Source organism: Octopus bimaculoides, chromosome 6, assembly GCF_001194135.2.
Source record: "Octopus bimaculoides isolate UCB-OBI-ISO-001 chromosome 6, ASM119413v2, whole genome shotgun sequence".
In the NCBI taxonomy this organism is placed as follows: Eukaryota; Metazoa; Mollusca; class Cephalopoda; order Octopoda; family Octopodidae; genus Octopus; species Octopus bimaculoides.
This window is the reverse complement of record NC_068986.1, coordinates 5,279,538-5,306,594: the sequence shown is the minus strand read 5'-3', so window position 1 is coordinate 5,306,594 and position 27,057 is coordinate 5,279,538. Positions and strand designations below refer to the sequence as shown.

The 27,057-nt window shown below is 33.7% G+C and overlaps 1 protein-coding gene across 1 annotated transcript; it reads right to left on the bottom strand.

Annotated features, from left to right (window-relative positions):
• Positions 1 to 8,951: 8,951 nt before the first annotated feature.
• LOC106880271 (LON peptidase N-terminal domain and RING finger protein 1) lies at positions 8,952 to 26,618 on the bottom strand. Its single transcript, XM_014930144.2, has 10 exons — positions 26,504 to 26,618; positions 23,445 to 23,567; positions 21,600 to 21,785; positions 21,419 to 21,470; positions 21,171 to 21,314; positions 20,604 to 20,812; positions 20,180 to 20,301; positions 19,096 to 19,257; positions 18,001 to 18,188; positions 8,952 to 16,091 (listed from the first exon to the last, which is right to left on the bottom strand). The coding sequence occupies exons 1-10, from the start codon at positions 26,585 to 26,587 to the stop codon at positions 15,805 to 15,807; spliced, it is 1,557 nt and encodes a 518-aa protein (XP_014785630.2). The 5' UTR covers positions 26,588 to 26,618; the 3' UTR covers positions 8,952 to 15,804.
• Between the last annotated feature and the right edge of the window lie 439 nt (positions 26,619 to 27,057).

Sequence of the window (27,057 nt, the reverse complement as noted above, 5' to 3'; positions counted from 1 at the left end):
CTCCATTCTCGCTTCCCCCATACCCAACACCACCATACCACACCACACCACATCACATCACCCCGCACACACTAGCACTGACCACTTCCCAGCACCTACACCATCATCCACACACCTACACATGGACACATGCACATGTCAATGTCATCAGCCCCCTTCCACACACACATACACAATCTTACATCCACACATACGTGCACCTCCGTTTTGAGATCATGACTACTTTATTATCTCCCCTTCTTCCTAGCTCTCCTGTGTGACCCCTCTGTCCGGCATTCGCCATGGTAGATCGCTAGCCACTAAACCTTTTTTTATTTTCTCTCTCTGTTTCTTTCTGTGTTCCTTTCTGTCAAAGGGTGTAGGCTCGAAATGTAAAAGACTTTCTCACTTCCTGAGCGTTAAACTAATACATTTGTTTGTTGTTTACACACACGTCTTTGCCTTTTGATTTTTGTAAATTTTCACTATATATATATATATATATATATATATACATAAATGTACATGTATTTTTTCAATATATATAAGCCACAAGGAAAAACTAAATAAATAGTTACCAGGGTAGCAAAAGTTCATACAGGTGCCAAGGATACAGCAGCCCACCTGAGCACATATATATTTAGAATAATAAAGTAGTCAGAATGTTGGATGATTATATACATTTTTTATTTACATTTTATTTACAATTTTAGCGTTTTCTTTAAAAAAAGTGGTTTAAAGTTAGATTTCTTGGCCTTTTTATATACAAAAAATTTGTGGGGTTTACCAAGCAAGGGAGAAGAAAGACGAAAAAATTTCCTGAGAAGGAGGCGGGGTAAAGAGGCATGGCTTTCGTAGTAGTATGTTCAGACTTGTTTGTTTAGTACTTAGTGGCCTTTTAAGGTGGAGAAGGAAAAAGAACTTTTGTATTTGAATTGGTCAAGGTTTTAATTGAAAAACCAGATATTGTTTTTGACTTTCTTCAGTAAAAATTATAATTGCTTTTCCAGGTCTTGTTCTTTTGTATTCATTAAAGAATAGCTATATGGATGTGGTCGACTTTTTTGGGTTGAAATTCTAGTTTTCAAAAGAGTGATTTTTGAGTGCACTATACATTCACTACAACAATGTGGTCCAACAACAATGTGGTTAAAAGTTTTTAGCAATGGTTTGAGATCATCTTCAACATATATACAACCAAATTCATATAGAATTCACATAGGTGGAATTTCAAAAAGTATATAGTTATGTTAATTTTTGTTGACTTTTTTTGTGAAGTATAGTTCCATTACCTTTTGGAACTTTGAATTTTCCTTCACATATTTCTAAATGTTGCCTTTTTTCATGTGTTTAATTTTGGGGAGAACTTCTTAATGAAGTGTAGCTCTGTTGTTTTTTGGAAGTCTGGGTTGTTCCTTGAGCATACTACCCTGGAATAATCAATATTTTCCACATTATACAATCAAACCTATCAATACTCTTACAGAGCCCCAAAATAGGAAAACTGATAAACAAAAGCTACCTGCAAAATAGTAAATACCAGGCAAAAATACCAACCCTATTGCAAAACAACTACAACAGCCATTAACATTTCTGCTGCTGCTGTCCTTACAGACAACCACACCTACTGCTGCTACCATAAACTATGACTCAGCAACAATCAGATGGCAATGGAACATCAGCACAATGTGATTATTGTATAAAAACATGTGAACTTCCATAACTGATATGAAATATTAATTTAATTAAACTTGCTTAAATCTACTTTCTTTATATGTTGGAGCATGTGCTGTTGTTGCCTGTTACTGCATTCACCATTTGTTGGTATATTCCTGGGTCCTATGACTAAATTGTCTTTTAAGTGATTGAAACTAGTAGCATATTTTGATAAAAGTATAAATAATTTCTTGCTTTCGTCCATAGTAAAGTTCTTAATATATTTTCTTGTTTTTGTTTTTAACATAAATTTATTTGTGGGAAACCTCTTAACCTCTGCAACACACACACACACACACGCACGCATGCACGCACGCACACACACACACACACACACACGTTACACTTTTCTTATATACTCACAGTACCAGGATGCTTCACATGATTATGTGTTACCAATGGTCGGATTTCTTTTCCAACCGATGACTCTATTCAGGAACTGAGATGCATTCTGTTACTTGTATGATTTGGGAGCGCCAGCTCAGACTGTTCATCATCATCATCATCATCGTTTAACGTCCGCTTTCCATGCTGGCATGGGTTGGACGATTTGACTGAGGACTGTCAAGCCAAAAGGCTGCACCAGGCTCCAATCTGATTTGGCAGAGTTTCTACAGCTGGATGCCCTTCCTAACGCCAACCACTCCAAGAATGTAGTGGGTGCTTTTACATGCCACCAGCGTGAGGGCCAGTTACACGGTACTGGCAATGGCCATGCTCAAAAACGTGTTTTTTACATGCCACCTGCATGGGAACCAGTCCAGCGGCACTGGTTCCCTCGCTCGAATGATTTTCTAACATGCCACCAGCACAAGTGCTAGAAGGCAATGCTGGTAACGATTATGCTTAAATGGTGCTATTTACGGGTTATTAGCATGGAAGCCAGACAGCTGCTCTGGCAATGCACACGCTCGGACAGTGCTGTTAGTGCTCCACTGGCGCAGGTGCCAGTCATTTGAGTATGGTTCAATTACGATTTCACTTGCCCCATCAGGTCTTCGCAAGCAGAGTTTAGTGTCCAATGAAGTAGAGGTTGGCATGGGTGCCAGTTGTTGGATTCGGTTCAATTTCGATTTCAGATTTCAAATTCCAAATTCATTTACCTCAGCAGGTCTTCGCAAGCAGGGTTTTTAGTGTCCAATGAAGTAAAGATATGTAGTGAACACTTCTATCGCCATTATACACAAACAAACCATCTTCTCTCACTATAAATATTGACAGACATGAGCGTAGTAGAAAGCAACTCATTCCCTGTCATCACCTGACTGACAATTTCTTTGCGCGGGTAAATTATCTCCACCCATTTGCCTCAGGACGCAACTGACCAACCGTAACCCCTAATAAGGTCACGTGATAGTATTTTTCTAATGCTTCTCTGGAGCCTACCTTCAGCTATAAATAGCCTAGATTATACCCAGCAAATTCGTCGTGCCTCAGATCCTAGATCTGGCCGGCGCTGACCACACACGCATAAAACAGCAGCAACCAGTTTCCAGCGATGACATCAACACCATCGTACAACTACGAACTACAAGCATCGACCCTGACGTCGCCAGCAGCAACCCGACTCTTACGACTACCAGCGTCCCCAACAGCGTCAACATGACTCTACACGTACACAAGCTACCAACAGCTAACTGCAGCACTTCTAACCCAGTTTGTGTGATTTCTTCACCGCGATAATTAACAGCCAGAATTTAGCCTGCGAAGAACATCTACTCAAGAACCCGGCTTGGCATAGAAGCCACAACATCACAACTAGTGATCGCTCTGCCCCACACGCCTTAACTTCTTATATACAGACACTAACCACTGTGTACTCAAAGAACTGGTATCTTAAATTCTTATACGTGTTACTGACTCTTTTCTATACTATGTATCTCTCGCATACACATACATGTATTACTCACACACACTCTTTTGTTTACATGACGGCCTGTCTCTTATTGTGTTTCATTATGTCGCATTCACTCACACACAGACATACAATTTAATGCTACAATAAATCTTACTGTTATTCATCTCTATCGGTTGAGTCCTATCGTCTTCCTTACTGGCATTTACGAATTCTCTATGTTATCGAAGTATAACATATATTTATCATTTTGATATATTTTGTGTTCGACCGTGTAACGCATTATAATAAAGGAACTTGTTTTTCCATTTGTCACCATTTCTCCTTTTGGGTTCGCACGGTCGTTCTTACAGATATGAATTAGTGAGCTGGCTACACTTCTGGCAGAGGTCACAGATTATGCTCTCACTTGCATTACCGGGTCTTCTCACGTACTGCATATTTCCAAAGGTCCCGGTCACTGGCCATTGCCTCGGTGAGGCCTAAAGTTCAAAGGTCATGCTTCACCACCTCATCCCAGGTCTTCCTGGGCCTACCTCTTCCACGGGTTCCCTCAACTGTTAGGGTTTGGCACTTTTTCACACAGCTATCCTCATCCATTCTTGCTACATGTCCATACCAGTGCAATCGTCTCTCTTGCACACCACAACTGATGCTTCTTAGGCCCAACTTTTCTCTCAAGGTACTTACACTCTGTCGAGTATGCACACTGACATTACACATGTCCTCAGCAGTCACGGCCCATGTAGCATGGCTGTTCATACACATGCGTCATGCAGTCTGCCTTTTACTCTGAATGAGAGGCCCTTTGTCACCAGCAGAGGTAAGAGCTCTCTGAACTTTGTCCAGGCTATTCTTATTCTAGCAGCTACACTTTCAGTGCACCCTCCCCCACTATAAACTTGGTCACCTAGGTAGCGGAAGCTATCAACTACATATAGTTTTTCTCCCTGGAGTGTGGCAAAGGTTTTCTGCACATTTTCAGTGTTTATTGCTCCTGAGCATCTGCCACATACAAAAACTATCTTGCTAGTTAGCCTTCCTTTGATATTGCTGCACCTCTTATATGTCCATAGCTTACACTGGGTACATCTTATGGAGTTTCTACCTACGCCTTTTCTATAGATCGAGCAGGGCCATCTACCTGAAGGGGTTTGTGTCTTGTCTACCTTCCTACTTACTAGGACTTTGGTTTTAGCTATACTCTTTGTCCTTCCAGTTACACATACATCCACAAGTACAAACCAAATACATTCAATGTATACATAAAATCACACAAGAGTACTCTGGCATGCAGTCCACAGTCCACCCACTGTAGGCTCTAAATGTGATGTAGTATAGATAATAACACAAATGGACTGAGGTTAACTACAGATGTTTCAGATGGGTTTTTTTTTACATCATGTAAAAAGAAACCTTTTTCTTCCAGTGAATTCAAATTAAAATAAATTTTAACATTTAGGATTTTTCACACAAAGAGTATAGAATGCATATTGTCTCTCTCATCTCATAGCCAATGCTCTAACCACTGAGCATTGTGCCTTCACTATATATAAATGTGTGTGTGTGTGTGTGTATGAAAGCACATGGTTCAGTGGTAGAGTGTCAGAAAATAGAAAAAAAACCCCATTAAATACCAGTGAAGTAATAGAGTCAATTTACTTGTCAATATTTTAGTGTGAGAGGTTGCTAATAAAAACGTCAACACTTTAATAATTAGACTGGATCATTAATACAATAACCATGAAATACATCTGTGCAGTAAATAAGGACAACACTCATTCTGTGCGAATAATTTTATGTTCAAGGTTTTATTCAGATGCGTGACAAATGAACTCATACAATGTTCAAAAAAGATTTCTGAGAAGAAGAAAGGTTTGGAACAACTTGCCCTGTTCCATGGTAACTTTGAGTAAATAGAAATAAATCAAGCTATGAGGTTTACTTTCTACAGGCACTAGACGTAGAATACCATGACGAGCTACTGGTAGGAAATCAGATATTGAATTCATGTGCCTGGCTCCCTTGTTGTCGCAGTGGCTCTTGTCACGCCTCAAAGAAGCTGTTAAAGAAGAGAGTGATTTAAGCGGGAATGCACACTTAAATAGGCAATGTGCTACTAGCGACCTCCTGTGTGTTATTTTGAAGTTATGCGTAATAAATTAACAAAGAGGGAGTTAATCATGTTCACCTGGAATTTTCTGGAATATTCTAGATTGTTCGATCAGGAGAGATAGCTGTCATTGACTCCCAACGAATATTTTGTGGGTCTGCAAATCTGTTTCAGTTAGCGTTGCCTACAATATCTCACAAGTTTTTAGCATATGGTATTAAATGTGTAATCATAGATCAACTTCAAACAAATACAGATGTTTTAAATCAGTGTTTTATTGTCAATTAAAGACAACTGCATGGATTTGATGATTTTGGTTTTTATAACTTCAGCTCTGCGAGATCTTGTGACATACGGCTCATTATGATGATATCAACTGAATTACTAATAGTAAAAAGAAAAAATATTATAATTAGGAGTGGCTGTGTGGTAAGTAGCTTGCTTACAAACCACACGGTTCTGGGTTCAGTCCCACTGCGTGGCACCTTGGGCAAGTGTCTTCTACTATAGCCTTGGGCCAACCAAAGCCTTGTGAGTGGATTTGGTAGACAGAAACTGAAAGAAGCCCGTCGTATATATATGTATATATATATGTATGTGTGTGTGTGTGTTTGTGTGTCTGTGTTTGTCCCCCCAACATTGCTTGACAACCGATGCTGGTGTGTTTACATCCCCGTAACTTAGCGGTCCGGCAAAAGAGACCGATAGAATAAGTACTAGGCTTACAAAGAATAAGTCCTGGAGTCGATTTACTCAACTAAAAGGCAGTGCCGCAGTCAAATGATTGAAACAAGTAAAAGAGTAAGGTGGTGAGCTGCTAGAATTGTTAGGAAGCCAGGCAAAATAATTAGTGGCATTTTGTCTGTTTTTACATTTTGAGTTCAAATTCCACCAAGAGCATCTTTGCCTTTCCGCCTTTCAGGGCTGATAAAATAAGTGCCACTTGAACACCGGGGTTGATTTAATTGGCTTACCCCTCCCCTAAAATTGCTGGCCTTGTCCCAAAATTTGAAACCAATATTATAATTATAAACTGGCTGAGATTCTGTACTATTTGCATGCTTTCAGATATCATATCCTGTTGGACAAATATTTCAAGTTGAGAAGGTTGAGGAGAATTTTTTTTATTATACTCATATGTAAGAACTTATTCATTATACCTATTCACAGATCTAGCTGGAATTTTGGCAGCATTGAACTGGTTTTCCTAATTTCAATAAAATAATAGATTTAGTATTATTGAGCTGAACTTTGACTTGAGTTACAAAGTCTGAGAGTATGAACTTTTTTTTATAGATTTATTGTGGTGAAGTTTACAGAGATTTTGATGGATTCACTATAGGAATACTGAGGCCAAGCTTTCCAGGTGTTGGCAGTTGTGTTGGAGACAATTCAATGTCAAGGAATGTGATTTTGTGTTAATTTTAGATTAAAAGTAGTGAACAATAGTAAATACCTTTTGTGGTAAGAGCATACCCTATTACAATATTACTTAGCGATTCCTTAATGTATTTCTCTTCAAATATTTTAATGTATACATTCCATGTAAATTTAGAAATTATTTTTCATGCATAGAAGTGGTTGTGTTACCTTTTCTCTTTTTTTTTTGAAGAAGTCCATCAGTTTGCATTCTTACTTTATATCATGAAAATTAATTTTGCATTACAGCAAAATGTTTTGGAATGTATTATTTCCATAATGCAGAGGATTCCTATAGCTCAAACAGCAACATAAAGCCTACTATATTCAGGTTTCAGTTGGTAGCAGATGCTACAGGCATGTCTTCACTTTTTCAATGTCAACATTAATAGTTTTGATAACCAAAACACCACTAATTCACATTACTCAGTGACTCTCTTGCTTAGGTGGAACTGTGTGATATAATGAAGCTAGTAACTGGAAAAAGATAACTTTTTGTTTCGTGAGGTAAGATAAAGTTGCATGAGAGGTTTGAAGGGTTTTCTTCCAATTAATCTTATTACTTTTATAAATTATTGTATTGTTCAGTGCAATTAATATCCAATGTTGCATGTACACTACATATTTATCTGGTTTAAAGTTGGCTGTGTTGGATACTTCATATTTTGAATTTGAACTGTTGTGATGTCACAGTGCAGCTGATCACAGATGCCTCAGGCCCTACATAAAGCTATTTGTAGCCTAACCATTGCTCAATTATTGAGTTTTACTTTGTGTATGAGGATGGATTCTATCATTTTCCTCTAGTTAGAGATTTTATGATTCTCTGAACTAGAGAGATTGATATCCAACATGGTTCAGCAACATTGTTCAACTAAATAGTCCTCTAGTATTATATTCTTTATCATGTAGTCATCCATAGAAGGGACATATATATGTCTTCCTAAATACAGGGTTATGTTTCTAGAGGATTCTGAATCACATTACTCTAAAGTAGGGGGTCACCAAACTATGGCCCGTGTGCCAGATCTGGTTTGCCACCGTATGGTACCTTTTGTGTAAATGAGAATTCATTTGCCTTTGAATATCAGTGTTTGGAACAACTTATGTCTGTAAGCAAACATTTTCAAAACTGAAGTATGTGAAGTCAGCACATCGAATGAGGTTGACTGAACATTTGAAAGCAATTCTTTTGGTTGAATATAGCAATTCCAAAGCAAATATTGATACCTTAAAAGCTAAACACCAGTTTCACAAACCTCACTAACCTTTTTTTGTTGTTTAGTTTGTGAGATTTGGATATTTGTGCACTGGGTGTGAGATAACTATCTTATTGCTAACGTTGCCTTCTTTGGTAACATTTTGGTAAATAAATGTTGGTTGGCTTTATTTTTTGTGTATTTACTGTATTGTATTGAACAAAATGGTTATGCAGCCTGTGCTCATCATTCTCTGTTATCTGGCTCACTGTGAAAAAAGTTTGGTGACCTCTGCTTTAAAGAATGCCACTAAGAAGTTAAGGGAGAAGAGAGTGTAGCTGTCATTTCAGAAAAGGTTAAGTTGGTATAGCATGTTGGTAATGTGTAGAATATAGCAGTTAGAGAGGTTTCACTTTCAGTTATTTTCTAAAGTAATAATTATGGATTTTGCTCAGGAATAAAATTTGTTAAAAAAATTGTTTGATTCGTAAGAAATTATTCACACATAATTTTGACATTATTGGACAACAGCTGTTTGGGTAGTAAGTTCTAGTCAAGAAACCTGTAGATATTCAAATACAAATGCCATCAACTCCATTTCATTTCTCACAACTTCTCACATTCATCCAGAGAAAAATTAGAGAAAAGTGAAAGAACAAAAGAAGAATGGTAAATTATTGAAAATTGATTTATGTTTGAAAGATTTTATGAACATACAGCAATATGAGAATTAGAAAAAGTACAGTAAAGGTTTTATAATAAAAAGTCATGTAAAAGAGAAGACAATGTATATTTAAGACACTACATTCACATTATATTTGTACTTATTTACATGTATATTGTTAGTCCTTTAATGCTAACATTAGTTGCTGCCAGCTGTAAAATACAATGCACAACAGTGCCACTTTTAGTAAAATAATTCTGCTCAACAGGTAAGAGGTGCCAAAGATCACAGATCACTTACCAAAGAGTTATGGGTAAATATAACATTTTTAATAATTTGCACGAATTGGCACATTCCATTGTTTTGAAATACAGATAGTTGGAAAAAAATATATATATACACACACACAAGAAATAATTTAATTTATTTGCTTCTCCAAACATTTTATATGAAATACATTTAAATAATCATTGTTCAGGTTAATTAATCACAAAAAATACTGATGGGGTTATTTTTTGTTTTATTTGACAAAATTGTTTAAAAAAAATCAAATTTTATTTGCTTAAAGAAATAATCATGTGACTTTTTTCTCACCATTTATTTATAGAATTTATTTTACATTTGAATAATTCTTTGCATAGGAAAAAGATAAGACCTGCCAATGTATAGAAGCTCAAAACAAACAGAATATTAACATAGAACAGCCAATGGTTACAATAACAGAGTACAGGACCATACATGAAGAGAATCACTTGGATTATAGAGTACACTTAATTAGGTATATACATGTATATACTCTTGGTAGTGGGCACAGTATAGCCAAATGGTTAAGAAGTTTGCTTTGCAACACCAAAGTTCAATCCCACTGCATGGCACCTTGGGCAAATGTCATTTTCTAAAGGTTGACCCATACCTTGTAAATGAAATTTGGGGTAGACAGAAACTATAAAGAAGCCTGTTGAGTGGATTGAACCTGTAATTGAAAAAGTACAGCCTTGTCACACATGCTGTGATGTGCCAATTCTGCCTGAGAATTTTGTTAAGGTTGAGTATTCCAAGTGTCTGGAATGCTTAGCCACTTACATATAAATTCAATTGATTGAATTTTCATTGCTGAAAGACAGAGAACCATCTATATTCTTAGTATCGTGCATTGTGTATCAAGAGAAGTACAGTCAAGAGAAGTACAGCAAAGCATATTTTAGGAAAGTATGTTAATTTTGAATATATGAAACCATTTAACATTTCAGTTACATATAAACATATAGATGTGGAATATAAATAAAATAAATCTCACAGTTGAATTATGGAATACAAATCCTTATAATAGACCTCCCAGTATCCATATCTTAAACATCACAAATTGTTAGAATTGAAGACAATACTTCTCACAAGTAAACCAATTCTATGAGACAAGCTAGTATGTAAACTTTCATTATAGCTATGAGGAACAGACTCAATATTTCAAAGTTCTTGGTCACACTGACATAGAATTTTACTTTGCAAAGATCAATAAATACTTACAAATTAGTGAAGAAAATAAATTAGAAAATAACCAGCTATATGGAAGAATTTTGATAAAGTTTACACAACCAACTATTTCTGTTTTGTTGTTATGCATAATATGAATGCATGTGTGCATATATGGATATGTATATAAACATACATATATATATACGCACACCATATTTGCCAACATATAAGACGCAGCAATATTTTTACGAGTATATTTTATGGGGGGAAAAAAAGGATATTTTAGTGTGATTTGTAGGGAAAAGGTATGACTGTGCATGTAAGTACAGTATTGAGACAGTTTACCGGAATAAAGCATGAAATTACATTATGGGAATATCATATCTTAACTATCTTCTTACAGATCAACCATATAGTCATTTAGGTCAAAAGAAGTGTCACAAAGTATGTAAAACTTGTCTTTCTAGCTGTGATGTCTTATGTAACTATGACTGGCCACCACTACTGCTATGGTGTTGTTGTCATGCACTCATTGCAAATGGCAGATGAAAATTTAACATTCCTTTCATCTTTCTAGGGGAATTTTTCATTTAGATAAATGTTTCTTAAAGGTAACACAGTCATTAAATAATGTATACTGAGGGAGGTATAATGAGGTGTGGTGACCTCCCAACATGACTGCCAATGTACCATAAGCAATTTTTCTTCAGTTTGTGCTAAGAAACTGTGATAATTTGGTTTCTTTTCAATATTTTAACATTAGTAGCAATTAATGTGACAAGCTGATTTATGCTCACCTGGCTCACTATCTTAAGACACTTAGTCTCCCAACCATAATATGGTGGCATTAGACACACAATTTCTTGATACATTTAAAAATGAAGTGAGCGTCTTATATGCTGGTAAATATGGTATATGTATACATATAAACATGTTTGTGTGTGTGCGCATATATATCATTTGATGATGCATATATATCTGTATGCAAATGTGTGTATGAATGTTTGTGTGTGTTGTGTGTGTGTGTGTGTGTGTGTATATATATATATATATATAAATAATAATGAACTTATTGTATCCAGTGCTTAGGTGCACTACATTATATATACATACACACACATATATATAGTTAGATAGATAGAGACATGTAGATTTTTTTTTAACAGGCAACCTCCACATATACAGGGCTCTTGTAAACTCTTAGTACATAGTTTATGTGAGCTCATTACTTCTTAAGCACTTTTTTCTTTTTAACATTAGACTTGAAGCTAGTATATTACAATTAGCTTATTATCACAGGAATCCAATATGGTGGAGAATATGATTCAGAATGTAAAGAACTAGAAGAGTTACAGCAAGGCATCTTTTATGCACTAACAATTCTATCACATAACTACTACAGACTTGGCACCTTAGTTATTGACCTTGAAATGATGAAATGCAAAGTTGACCTCAGTAGGATTTGAACTCAGATTTCAAGAAGGAAGAACAAACACTGCAAAGCATTAAACACATTGCATGTTTGTTTCTCTATATGTAGTCATTGTGTATGTGGGTATACATGTATTTATGTACATACATATATATCATACATACATACATACCTATGTGTTCATCATCATTTCATTTAATGACTGTTTTTCCATGCTAGCATTTCTAAAATGGTAAGTAATTAAGGCAGGATGCTCTTTCTGTCACCAACCCTTGCCTGCTTTTCAAAAATCTGAACTGTTGATAAGAAATCATCAATAAATGTAACTAGTTGCAGCCCAGCCACAAACAATGATATTACTGTTTATATCTGAGCAGTGACATCATCATTTGTACCTTGTTTGGTGTAAGTTGTAAACATTCACACAGAAACACATATACAATACACACACACACACAACAGCCTTCTTTCAATTTCTATTTACTAAATTTCCTCACAAAGTATTGATAGGTTTGGGTTTATTATAGCAGAAGACATTTGCCCAAGCTGCAGCTGAGATATCAAGTGAATTGGATTTTGCATTCATTTCAGAAACTGCTCTTTCATCCTCCTCTATAGGTGTTCACCATAGAATCTACATGATGGATGATGCGCACATACACGCAGAGTTTGAAAACTTGGAACAATATTTTTAAATGTATATTTTCCTAATTGAAAGTGGTAAGATGTGATTTGAGGGAAATTTGAAAATTTGGTAGCTATATCTAGCAAGTCACATTCACATGCAGAGGTCTACTCTTGGTTCAAAATAAATTTTAGTGCTGTTGTGTAGTCCCAGATTAGTCATGGAAAACTACTTGAAAGGTATTCCAGTCACGACAATCCTGTCGTGTGTGTGTGTTACAACAGACCAAGCGTAAACGACTTAAGCTATAGCTGCTGTGTAGGAAACACTGATAAAAAAATTTCTCAATTTCTAAAGTTGTTTTCACTTGTGGCAAAACCCTGATATATTTGAGGAAGAAAATAATAATAAAAAAAAAAAAGAAAAAAAAAAAAAAGCAGTCTATATATTTTCCAAAGAGAGAGATCAATAAGCATCTGAAGTTAAATTTGATAAAATAAAAACAACAGTTCTTAGAAACACCTTCAAGACTCACTTCTTAACTTAAACTGGAATACCTCATTTTGGCTGTATAGCTTTTATTCCAGTGATTCAGAGCTAGTTATTCAGCAATCAAAATAGGATTGAAGGGAAACTTATACTATAGTGATGTAATATTGAGATCTGGTGGAAGCAAAAGCTATGTTTGTATGATACTGGGACATGACCAGCTGATATTTAGAATGCTTTCTAGAAAATTAGTTAATGGTTCCTGCATTTTTTAAATATATTTTTATATTACATGTATTCTCTAGTTTTCTTATTTAACACAGGTAACAGCAAGGAGATAAAATGAAGAGGTGGTTAAAGTGAAATGGAATATACAATGTACACAAGGCAATGTGTAAAACCATCATAAAATCACCATTATATTACTTTTAACTTTAAAAGTTATGATGGCTTATGTAGAAATGATAGAACCTTTTGGTAGCACAGACAAAAAATATGGTACCTATGTTCAGAAACTATAAATGTTTTTATTGTTTAATACATGATTGATGTTGCTAATAAAAATTTAACTTGTTAGCAGGAAAATATGCATTTATTGCTTCAAATTTACTTCAGTAACATATATTTCAATAAAATGCTGAACATTTGGAAAGAGCACTAGTCCCCTGAGTTAATGTTTACAGTAGAAATGTTTAAGTTCCACAAAAGAGATCAATAGTAACACAATCTTCTATGCTGCTTTGGAAAATTTGAGCAAATTGAGTGAATTCAATAAGGAGCTTGATTATGTGTGCGTTGACAATGTAAATATTAAAAAAAGGATAATCAAATGAAAACTTGACTTATATAAATGCTTGAGGAACAGCTACATCAATGAGAATGACATTAAAGGATTCAGGAGTGCCATGATGTAGGTAAAATTCCTGCTACAAATCCGTTTTAAGGACCTCAGGTGCATGACTGACCTGCAAATGGGTGGAGCATACTAAACAAGAATGTTTCCTCCCACCGGAAATAACTACAGAGAAAATACCAGAATATAAGAAAAAATTGTGTTAACTGCCAGGGAGTGGGAATGGATCATATAAGTATTCCAAGCCTAAAAACACCAGCAGAAACAATGCATGTATGACACAAACTGTGGCTGTATGAATGCTCTAAGATTCTGGAAACCAAAGAGACCAACCTGCATAAATTTTATTAACTCTCTTAGGCTACCCAGGCTGATTGATTGGCCCAAGTGATACAAGCTGAAAGGACTGATGCTGATCTATCAGCCTGATGTAATAGCTAATCAGAGATTGCCTTTCAGTAGATGTATCTCAATAGAAAAAAAATTTTTAGTCTTTTTCTTTTTGGCTACACATACCAAAACGCTAGGTCTCAAAAGGGTTAAAATTAAAAAAAGAAATCATTCTTATTATTCAAAAAGTTATCACAAAGATAAAGCAACAGAAAGTATGATTTTGGTCAGTTTGGATAACTAAGCATCAAAAATCTCTGGTAAAGATTTTTGTTATGAGAAAAACTGCTAATTAGAGGAGTTACAGAATTTAAATAATATCTGAAACACAAATCAACTGCTTTATATTTTGTTACCCTATTCAGTTATAAAGGATGTAGGTACACTATGAATAATCTACACCCTAATCACTTAAACACTTCTAGATAGCATCATGTTATTTGGTATTCCTAGAAGTAGTGATTCATTTGGAAGATGTTAAAATCAGTGATCTCCAGTTGGCAGCTGACAATTGCAATATCCTTTAGTTTACTCATGCTATTAAACGGAACCATCTACAAAATTTTATAGGGGAGAACACAAGAAGGGTTTTTAGTTACGATTGTCATGTAAGAATGAATCCTGGGAATGTTCTCATTACAAATATCACACTACCTTATCCTGACAGGTGAAACACATATAGTTGTAACACAGTGAAATGCCAATAGTAGAAATGAACTCGCAATACATATACACATTATAATTTTAATCTTCTCAAGTTTATATCAAATGACTGATGATATTTGAAAGCTAAAATGGAAAGACTGCTGTAATTTTTAATAAGTTTTCCACTGTCAATCATTCGTGACTGTTTTATAAAATATTGAGAATATAAGTTTGGAATTTACATATGGCTTGTCTTACAAGTGCTTAGTATTCGCTTCCTTGTTTGAGTAATTTAGATCATGTTCAATTGCTAATTATATATGTATATAATACTCTGAATTTTCTTCTATGATGAAATTGAAAAGGTACTCAAAATAAATAATTACTTAACAATGAACTAATTTGCTCAAAGACATGTAATTTGCCTTGTCCAGAGAGTAAAATAAGAGCAATGTTAGGGTTATGGACAGGAATGCTGAATTTGATGGCAAGAAAGGATATTTGCTACGTTACTGTATTGATCAAGTAATTTAACAAACTGTTTGTTATATTTATTTTATTTCTCTATTTGAGTATTTCTTAATTAGATTGTTTTCCTTATTAACATTGCTTTAAATAAAAATATATACAGGATTAAGCCACTGTTGCTGAACTAGCAGATAATCTTGCCTGTTAGGATGGGTTGTCTGCTATAAATACTGAAAACAATTATAATACTATAAACAAATATCTAAATGATTATTTAACCTATAGCATTTTATGGTTGTGCAAGGAAAGTAACTGCTGTTAATTAAAAAAAATAATAATAATAAAGCAACAAAATATTCTTAAAAAAAAAACCTAAAAATTCATTCTTCTTTCTTATGATGACCTATCACTCATTGGTTCAGATATGTTTTCAAAAGAGGAGTGATATGGGTGGTAATCTACCTGATATTGTTCCCTTTATCTATCAACTTGACAATTTACTTTGAATTGTGTCGATGGCACTTTTTATGAATAGAAGTCTTTGTTGTAGTTTTTTGAATGACATTGCTGTTATTTGTAATTTACTGTCAATTGGTAGTATGGTAATCATCCACCACACCCATGCAGGACCATTGGGTGTATCTAATTCAGTAGATGATAACTTTGGAAGGCATCCATAGTGATCAGTGATTTCTCTCACACTCTCTGGTTGCAGCAACTTTAACCATTTTTTACTCTTTTCATAAACTTCTCTTTCAAGATTTAGTAGTTCTGAAAACACATAAGAAAGGGGAAAATAAATAAACTGTAGAGAAATTTAAAGTAGTCAAGCTACAGTTTTTAAGTATTTACTTCAGAAATTTACACAGATGTGAATACATATGTTCTTTTTGTACACAGAAAAATAAAGCAAGATTGTCTTGACATGTTTCATGTTCATTGTATCTTATCTTTAATTTGCTTTAATCATTTGACTGTGGCCATGCTGGGGCATTGTCTTGAAGGGTTTTAGTCAAATTGGCCCCAGGATTTATTTTTTAAACCTAGTACTTATTCTATTGGTCTCTTTTGCCAAACCCCTAATTCATGGGGATGTAAATACACCAACACCAGTAATCAAGTGGTGACAGAGGACAAACACAGACACAAAGACACACACACATATATACAACAGGCTTTTTTCAGTTTCTGTCTACCAATTCCACTAAAGGTTTTGGTAATAAGTTTTTAAAGAGTTTCCAAAAAGAAAAATAAAACCTTCCTTTTAAAGATTTCATATCGAGTTCTTAACTACTGGCACAAATCCAGCAATTTTGAGAGAAGAGTGATAGTCAATTACTTGAACCTAGTGTTCAACTGGTACTTATTTTATCTACTCCTAAAGAGAAGTAAAGTCAACCATGGTGGAATTTGAATTCAAAACAAAGATGGATGAAATACCGGAAAGCATTTTGTCTGACTGAGGTGGCAGAATTGTTAGAACCAGTGTTCAACTTTCTACTTATTTATCAACCCCAAAAGGACGAAAGGTAAAATTGACCTTGGCAGAAGTAGAACTCAGAACATAAAGATAGATGAAATATTGCAAAGTATTTTGTCTGAGCAGGATGAATTGTTAGAATGTTGGGCGAAATGTTTTGTGGTATTTTATTCATCTTTATACTCTGAGTTCAAATTCCACCAAGGTTGATTTTGCCTTTTATCCTTTCAGTACCAGTTGAACACTGGGGTTGATGTAATTGACTATCACCTTCCTTCAAAATGCTGGCCTTGTGCCAATAATAGAGAGCATTATTATTACTGAGTTCTTACTTAGGTTCAAGGCCTTGAATACAGACGAGGAAACATTGATTATATCAACCCTAGTACTAGAGTGCTACTTTGTTTCATCAACTCAACAGGATGAAGGGTGAAGTCAATCTTGATAAGATTTGAATTCAGAATGTAAAGAGTCATAAGAAATATAGTAATGACAGTTTGTTTCATGTCCTAAGGAGTCTGCCAATCCCTTGCTCTTATGTAAAATATTCACATTTAAATACCACTTTCATCTGAATACAAAATGAAAATCACAATTAGATTGGTTAATTTACGATTTTGTTTCGCTGACATAGTAATTATAATTAAAGTTAATTTTCTAATCAGAAATTATTAAAGAAAAATCACTGGTTATTTTTACATTTTGTGAGTTATATATTTGAACATATTACTTATTTATGCTATTGTAAAAGCATTTCATAATGATCTGCTACACAGGCACAGGAGAAGAACATACATGGCTGAAATAACAGTATACTACTGGTGCTTATTTTACCAACTCCTGGTGGATGAAAAGTTGACTTTGGCAGGACCTGAACTCAGAAAATAGAGATACAAGAAATGGTGCTAAGCATTCAGACTAATGCAGTAATGATCCTGCCAGCTCACCACCTTAATTGTTTTTGATTTAGGTACAAAGCCTACAGTTTCGAAGGGAAGAGGAATACTTTATCAATCATGGAAAGGGATAAAAGGAACAGCAATAATAATAAGTCTTTTTAATTTTGACACAAGGCCAGTCATTTTGAGGGAGGGGAGAGGCAAGAACTCGATTGGTATGGTATTTTATTGACCCCAAAAAGATGAAAGGCAAATAATGATAACAACAACAGCAATAATAATAATAATAAACTCAAATTACCTTCACGTTCTACTGAGTCTATTGGGTTATCTTCAAAAAAAGACACAAAAGCGGTGTTGTATCCATCTAAACTTTCCCAACTATGCACTTTGAAGCGCCTACCACCAACAGTGTCTAACAATGAACATCCATTTGCCAGCATCTGAACAGTTTTAATGTTAAGCATACAACCAAATTCAGGATAATTTCTGTAAAATAGACAAAAGTAAAATGACAAAGTTAAAATGAAAACTCTAAGATTTAAAATTTATATTGAAAAATTGCAATAAAATTTATACATTTATAATTACTTTCCTGACCCCACCACATCAGATAACATACATATGTATTGTCTCAAAAAATACAATAACGTTTTAAAGCCATATTTTTCCTGCTAAAGTAGTGTCAGGGCAAAGGGAAGAAAATTATCATGAGGGATCACAAGGCTATCTTCTACACAGCCTTCAATCTTATTTCCTCCATTGTCTTCTACACATTCTTCCTTTACTTCCTTCTGCATTAATTTCCAATCACTCCTCACTCAGTCACTTTCATCCTTCTTCAGCACATGAACTAACTACCTCATCCCATTTATCATCACTGGCTCTACTCCCAGCAATACAACATTTTTCCTATGGAAATCCTAATATGTATCTCAAATCTATACTTCTAAATACTGAGATTTTTTTTAATACAAGATTTTGAAAGTAAAAGTTTTGAGGTATCAAATAGGTAAATGATGTAATAATTCCAAGGTAAAATTACAATTAATAAATAAAACGTACTGCAACCTGGTGTAAACTGAACCTGGAGTCAATGAATTCATTTACTAATATCAGTTTCAAATTTTGGCACAAGATCAGCAATTTCAGGGGAGGGGTTAAGTCGATTACATTGATCCCAGTATTCAACTGGTACTTATTTTGTTGACCCCAAAAAGATGAAAGATGAAAATTCTGACCATGGCAGAATTTGAACTCGGAATGTAAAGATGGACAAAATGCTGTTAAGCATTTCACCCAGTGTGCTTACAATTCTGCCAGCTCGCTATCTTATTTAATTTATTGATATTAAGACAAGAAAGAGAGAGAAAAAAAAGCCTGTAACAACACTTACCCATTAGGTTCTTGAATAGTCATTCCAAATTGATTGGAACCAGACTCAAGACATCGCCTGACCATCAGCCTGTAGCGAGGTTCAAATATGTGGAGAGGACATCTGATGGTGGGGCAAGCAAACGTGCAGACAAAAACTGGAATTTCACATGTTCTGTCCTTACTGAAATTTAAAATCAAATGTAGAATCATAAAAACAAAATGTACAATTTAAATAACTAAAACCATTATTGTTTGTGTAATATTCTATTTATGCTCTACATAAATAGCTTAGAACATATAAATGCACAACAAGGCAATATTTTTTCCATGTAAGGAAAGGTGAAAACATACACAAAACAGAGACATTTGCATATATATGAGATGCAGGTATGGTGGCTGTATAGTTAAGAAGTTTGCTTTGCAAATCATGTGATTCAGGGTTCAATCCCACTACATGGTACATAAGGCAAGTGTCTCCATAGCCTTGGATCAACTAAAGTTCTGGAAGTGAAGTTTAATAAACTGAAACTATGTAGAAGCCTGCTGGAAAAATGTCATGAGCATATGTGTGTGGAGGGGTCTTTAGCTCTGCACTGACTTATATGATGCCACTTATGAGATCGATAAAGTAAATACTTGGGAGCTCTGAGATCGATATAATCAACTAAATCTTTTGAAGAATATATTTTCACACACACACACACACACACACACTAGTATGTATGGGTATTTATATATGTGTATAAAAAGATATTTTAAGTGTATATACACACACAAATTATTCTTAGAACATTTTTTTTCTTTTTATATTTCATTTTAAATCATTTACCTTACATTTGATTCCAATATTTAAACAAGCAACTGATCAGTAACTAAATGCTTTAATAAGCCTCAATACACAGGAAAATTAGTTGATAAAACATCAATAGTGATCTTTACCAGCATTTCTAGCTGACAATTATAAATTTTGAGTAAAAAAAAAAAAATCTACATATTTCTATGAAAAAAGAAAGGAGAGGGGATGACAAAAGAAACAAGGGTGATAGAGTGTGAACATAGCTGTATTCCTTTTACAATAAGCAAAGAAACCAATATATACATACCATGCAAATTTTTTCATCAGTTCTTCATGCTCTCTTTCAACTTTAGCATAATCTTCAGGGAAATAAGTGCAAATAATGTTCTGCAAACTATCTACCACAGCCCAGTTTTGTTCAGCAATATACTACAATACACAAAATATATTCAGGGTATTTTTTTTCTAATTTTTTTTTTTTCGTAAATTGTATAAAAAAATGATTTCAGTGATAATATCTACTTATAAACACACTAAGTTTCATTTTCCTTTTGTTAACTTATTGTAAAGTTTTTTTTTTCAAAGCTCTCTGCAGTAAACAGGTTAATTAGAAATATTCAATGAGGAAAAGAGTATAAAATAGTAATAATATATCTGTCTAGTCTAACCCATGCTAGCATAGAAAAAAATGGACATAAAAAATTAGCCAATGAAATATGGTAAATACTTACTTGTTCCAAAGAAGTTTTACAAAGTGGGCACTTTGGATTATGATCAAGAGTTCGCACCAAGCATTCTTTACAAAATGTATGGCCACAAGGTGTCACAACAGGTTGAAAGAGCAAAACAAAACATAAACTACATTGAAGATCTTCTAATTTTAACAGATGAATGCATGGAGTGCAGCAGGTTTTGTCACAGAGTATTATTGGTTGGCACTCTAAATGGATTTAGATACAAACAGGGTTTTAAATAGGTGTATAGAGATAGTACAAAATTAAAGATTACAAAGATATATGTAAAAATATAAAACATAAAAGTCAGATACTTAGTATTTAACATATTCTGTTGATTAAATTGATTAAAACTCATGTCTAATTAAAAAAAATTCCACTTTGCTTTTAATAAGATTTTCTCTTTAATGTAAAGGTAATGCAGTCAATTTATTTTTATCATACTGCATGGTAAAGATATCTATACAATGAAAATTAAATACCAGCATGTGTTGATGAAATTAATTGCTAAATTCTGTTAGTGATTAAAAGAGAATCCAAACAATAGGTATTAATAAAACTTACGATCCAATTGAGATGGAGGGATTTGTGAGTTGGAAGAACTGTCTTCATTATTTTTATTAAATTCAGTACCCTGTAACGATGGTTCAGATGCTGATTTTAACTGGAATATTTTGGGGGGAAATAAGCACACTGGTAATGAATGACCTAAATATAAAAAGTAAAATATTATTACAAGCAAAAATATGAAATAATTTTACACACAAATCAGACACATGGTAAATTAAATTTGAATTAAAAGTATTACTTACTTTTATTGTCATTAAACCTAGAGAATTTTTTGCAACTGTCTTCATTATCAACCTGTAAGAGACATCAAATTCAATTTAAATTTAATTTATAAATTTAAATCTCAGGCATTTTCCAAAATTCAATTTTTTCAATTCAACTCATTTTCTTTCGTGTATTTCAACCTTTTTAATATCAACCCACCTTCATTATCCTTTGTATTTTCCCTTTGCATGTGTCAAATTGGTATTCACTAGCTTCACATTGGAGCAATGCTTGATCCTTGTCTGTTTCCATTTTTGAGCTGACACAAGGTATGAACCCAGGTGTTGCTGAAGTACAAAGCTGATGTTCTTGATCAGCATCTTCCTTCAATAATTTGTGTAATGCCTGAAAATGAATGAAATGTTATTCATGTAATAAGTGCACAGAGAGAGAGAGAGAGAGAGAGAGAGAGAGAGAGAGAGAGAGAGAGAGAGAGAGAGAGAGAGAGAGAGAGAGAGAGAGAGAGAGAGAGAGGAGCAAACGTATCTGTACACATACATACCAAAACTGATATACACATTGCATATTTGCACACATGCATATCAAAGTACACACATGTTTATATGCATGCTGGACTTCCCACTGAGGTTTTAATTCTAATGAAAGAGCCTCATTTTTTTTTACTTAGAAACGGTTTCTTTTTTAACTTTTGGATGTTCATGCTGCACAACATGTGTGTATATGGAAGTGTCTGATCAAATTCTCTTGCTAAAGTAACTGTCACTCAGCCCAAAGTAAAAAATTGTTTCTCTGGTACTCCTAAGAGTGTGTATCATCAAGTACTGTTTAACAACAACAAATAAAGGTAAAACCATGTTTCCTCAGTTCAATCTGCAATAGGTTAATGAAAAGTCTTTTGTTTTTATTTTGTTCCTACGGGTGCATCATGAAAAAGTTATAACCTTTTTCTTAGTTCAAAATATGTTCATCAATTGCACTGAAGACTTCTTTTTTGGCCAAGTAGCTTAGACTTATTCTTAGCCATATATTAAGATAGAGAGTTAGCATAATAGGAGATGCTCACATTGAACCTTAGATGGTGTTTGGTTCCTTTGAGACCAGTTAATCTGCAAGTCATATTTATACAAGCCATATTTATGCAATTCTTCTCCACCTATTGCCAAAACTTTATCCTTAATAGGAATGAGAGCCATGTTGAAGGTGGCATCTTCAGATAGGTCTTTAAATTTTAGTCACAAAATCACTGTGCGATAATAGACCGCATGCAAGAAGAGTCTGCAGTTTTGAAAGTTAATGAGAAACAACTGCTTCCATCATTTTTACTTCACTGTAAATATTTTCTAACAGGCTTTGTCTGAAATATGCTTCTCTACATGCAGTACAGATATGACTATCTGCCGTTTGAAGCTGCAGATATGATTTTAGTCCTCTTCTTGCAAGAACAAACTTAAGAATCTATGCTGTACACTTCAGATGGCTGGAATCTGTCTATTTATGAAAGTGTAATCAAATCTAATTTCTGTCTCAACAACAAACACACTTTTTACCTTCTCCATTTTGATTTTGGTCCAGGTGTAATGTGAAAGAACTTGATGATCTTGTTAAAAAAACAAAATGGCTTAAAAGATACTGCACAAGTATTTCTCTTGGAGCTAGAGCTTGCTGTATTATATTTGTGATGTAGGACCAATATGTATGCACAAATATAATTTATATATACACACATACAAATTAAATTTATATAACAGTTAAACACACACAATTTTTTTTTTATGATACTGTGTCAAAGTTAACTAGTGTTTTTTGTCTCATTACACTGTCTTTTTTGTTTTACTTATGTACATAACTGTGATTCTGTCTCACTTCCTGCCATTGATAATAATTCACACACACATACAGATATTTGATAGTTAACATGTTTAAAAATAGGGAATAATAAAATAATTTGTTCTAAAAACAAACAAATCAATTGATTTTTAGTTAGATTTAAGGAATCAAAACAACTAAAAAGAATGTATAAAGTTATATGACAATATTCCATACCATCATTAGCTGCTTTTTTGATGTACTACTTGAAGGATTGATTGTTAAACAATCAAGATAACTCGACACAGATTCTGCATATCTTTGCATTTCATATAATACAACACCTTTCTTATAGTAGCCCTAAAATGAAAAAGGGAAAAAATGTTTCATGAAAGCAAGAAAGCAAAGAAAGATGTTACATTTTACATTATATGTATCATTAATTAAATATATTCTTTGAGAATATTATACACTGAATTTATGATGAGTGCACTTTGTATTAAAGTGTCAAAAATATTAATACTATAAAGTATTTAGACATTTAATACGAGTGATTATATATACTGTATTTTGAAATAATAGCATGAAATTTAATATCAAAAAAAATTCCTCACGAAGATATATGTTTAAAATAGTATTGTATTAAAAATATATGTAAATATATGAAATATGACAGTTTAAAAGTTTGGTAATTAATGCATCGTATGATCGTTTCACGAAAGTTTTGTCATTATAATGGAACACATTGATAGATAATACTTCCGCTTGTTAGAGATGGAAAAGGTAAAGTTTGTATAATATATCGAATATTATTTTTAAAATCAGAAAAATATACGAAAAACTATTTTTGAAAAATAAATTAAAATTTACTGGTTTTGATTTAGGTAGGTAGACTTTGGTATGAAAATTTTAAAGATTGTATATATATCCTTGGTAAGTTCCTCTCAGTAATCCATGACAATTTTGTGTAAGCGGTACCTTATCCTGCATTCCATATTTGATACATGGAAGATTGATTTTGGTGGTCAAAGTATTACTATTACATTTTTATTTGTATAACTGGAAGATACCAATTTAAATCATAATTATTGTATGTATGTCATATTTCCTGATATAGCTCATGGTGGCAAAAGTATATTTCCAGTGTGTAACCTTCATCTGATAGGTACAATTCTAGTTACTAACATTCAAAATATTCTTCAAAGAATTAGTTGAAAACTTCATATGAAAGACAATCGATAAAACAAGCAATCATAAGTTACAAACTAAATATCCAAAGCTTTCAAGACTTCCACTCTACATCTAACTTGTCATCCTGTTATGTACAGAAAATAGTATAGCAAAGGAAAATTAATTAAAACTGAGTAAAACTAATTATTAATTGAGCAAAATTAATTAAAATTGGAGTAAAACTGTTGATTCAATTTTTTCATTTTGGCCACGACAAGGGAGACAACTTATATCTATGGTATGCTCAATGACAATTATGTACATATTTATGCCTTATAAGACCTCTTCAGAGAACAATAGCTATACCAATACTTACTAAACCTTGAATCATTGAAAGATTGAAGATCTTGCCAAAAGGATCAAAGACATGTAGTAATGAGGTCTAAGAAGACTGAAACAAATCCAGAATTGCCATGTACTTTCTAAAGATTACATGCCCTTGCTTAATTTTTAATTATTTTGATTTTTAAAGTTGTTCCCCATTACTTTGCTTTACCAGAATTAACCATTAAGCTAATGTAATATTCCCACTGCAATCCTTTGGGTCACAAGATAAATTATGCTAGCCTGCTTGTTGCCAATCATGAGTTTCCTGTAGAATGCATTTCAGGATAAATACCCTTCCTGCACCACACCTTCATCACCCCATTACACACAGCAACATGGAAATAAATGCTAATTATCTAAAATTCAAAATTTAGGGTTATGTTCAACGTACATCACCTTTCCCTATTTTATAGTGTTTTTGATACATGCATATGTATGTATGTAATGACTGAGGCTTATGGCAATATGCTGTGCTTGAGTAGAAGACACATCAAGTAAAGTGAAAGCATAGTCGTGACAGATGCTGGTGTCATGCAACCGGTACATGTACCGGTGGCCGGCTGTAGAAACAATGCCATATCAGACCGGAGTCTGGTGCAGCCCCTCAGCTTACCAGCCCTGATCAAACTGTCGAACCCATGCCAACATGGACAATGGATGTTAAATGATGATATATATATATATATATATATATGTTTATATATATATATATATTAAAAGCTACTTTTTAAGATTAGCACACAACCATAAATTTAGAGTTTGCTTTAATTAATTAAATTGATCCTAGTATTTGACTGGTACTTTATTTCAGTGACCCAAGAAAGGTAAAAGGAAAAATTGACCATGGCAGGATTTGAACTCAGAACATAAAAGTTAGTAACCAATAAAAATAAACATTTTGTCTAATGCTCAAATGGTTTTTGCCAGTCTACTAGCCTAGTCAGAGGAAATATTAACTAAATAATTGATCAATGGAAAGCAAAGAAGCATTCATCCTAGGTGGGTGTGATCAATAATAGTAAATTGTATTTTGTCTGACTAAATATTATAGTCAGGTATATCTGAAACAAATTGTTTTGTTTGTGTACGTGTGTGTGAATGTGTTTTTTTTGTATTTTATTGTTCCTGCAATTGATTTCGTTTTGTTTAACATGTGACTCATTCAGCACATATTAAACTTAATAAAGTAAATTTTTGCACCACCCCCTCCAACAGAAAAAAAGCTAAGATTAAACAATTATTGGCAAAAAATTCAGACTTCATACTTTCAATAGGTATTGATATATCTGAGCAAACACTCACTCAAGCAATCAAACAGGGCTAAATAGCAATATCTAATTCCTCACCACTTTTTGGCTGAATATAGGAGAGATAGGGCGGTGGTGTGGCATGGTGTTATTAATGCTCTGGTGCAAAGATATTTTTGGTGCTGCCTCATTAACATCCACAAGCAAAAGAGAATCTTGCTCCTCCTTACGCCTGTGTCCAGAAGTGACTGACCCTACCAACACACCTCTGGAGTGGGAAGAATAACAATAGATGTTCAATACTTTGGTTTTAAGGACTACAAGATTAAGAATCAACTATGGTAAATTTAATCAGAAGCAATTAGCAAAAAATTTATTTGTAAATTCTTGTTATTTTTTTTTTTCCTTTATTTCTCAAAATATCAAAATACGGAATCAAAGTAATTTTTTTAAAAGCAGAAAGTAAATAATAAAATATAAAAATATTCTTACTTCAGACCACGTTGGCTGCAGCTTTATTACAGCATCGGCATCATTCAAAGCAAGGGTATATTTGCCAATAGAAGTGTATGCCATGCTGCGATTGATCAAAACAAGGTGAGATGATGGAGCTATTGATTGGGAAAAAAAAAAGAGAGAGAAGGAGGAAAACATTACAATAAAATCAATTGAATCAAGAGATGGAAACCTGATAGGATGAACAACAATAGTATATTTGGAAAGAGTAGACAAAATGTATATAAAGAGAGGCATTATCAGAAGCTCTGGTAGCATGTTTAGGAATGGTATTTAACCTATTAATGCATAAAGTTTAAAGTCTATTCTACACTTAATTACTATCAAATCAGATAAACAGTGTGGATGAAAAGCATCATAAAAGTATATTATACAATAGTTCAGATTCATGCAAAGCTAATAATATGTGAACAGTTCCACATTGGCATAATAGGTTGGATGGGTTATTATGGCCAAAAAATCAGTTATTGGGAGCATCTACTCTTATAGAACGATGCTTGTATATGTCATTTTGGCTTGGTTTCTGTGAC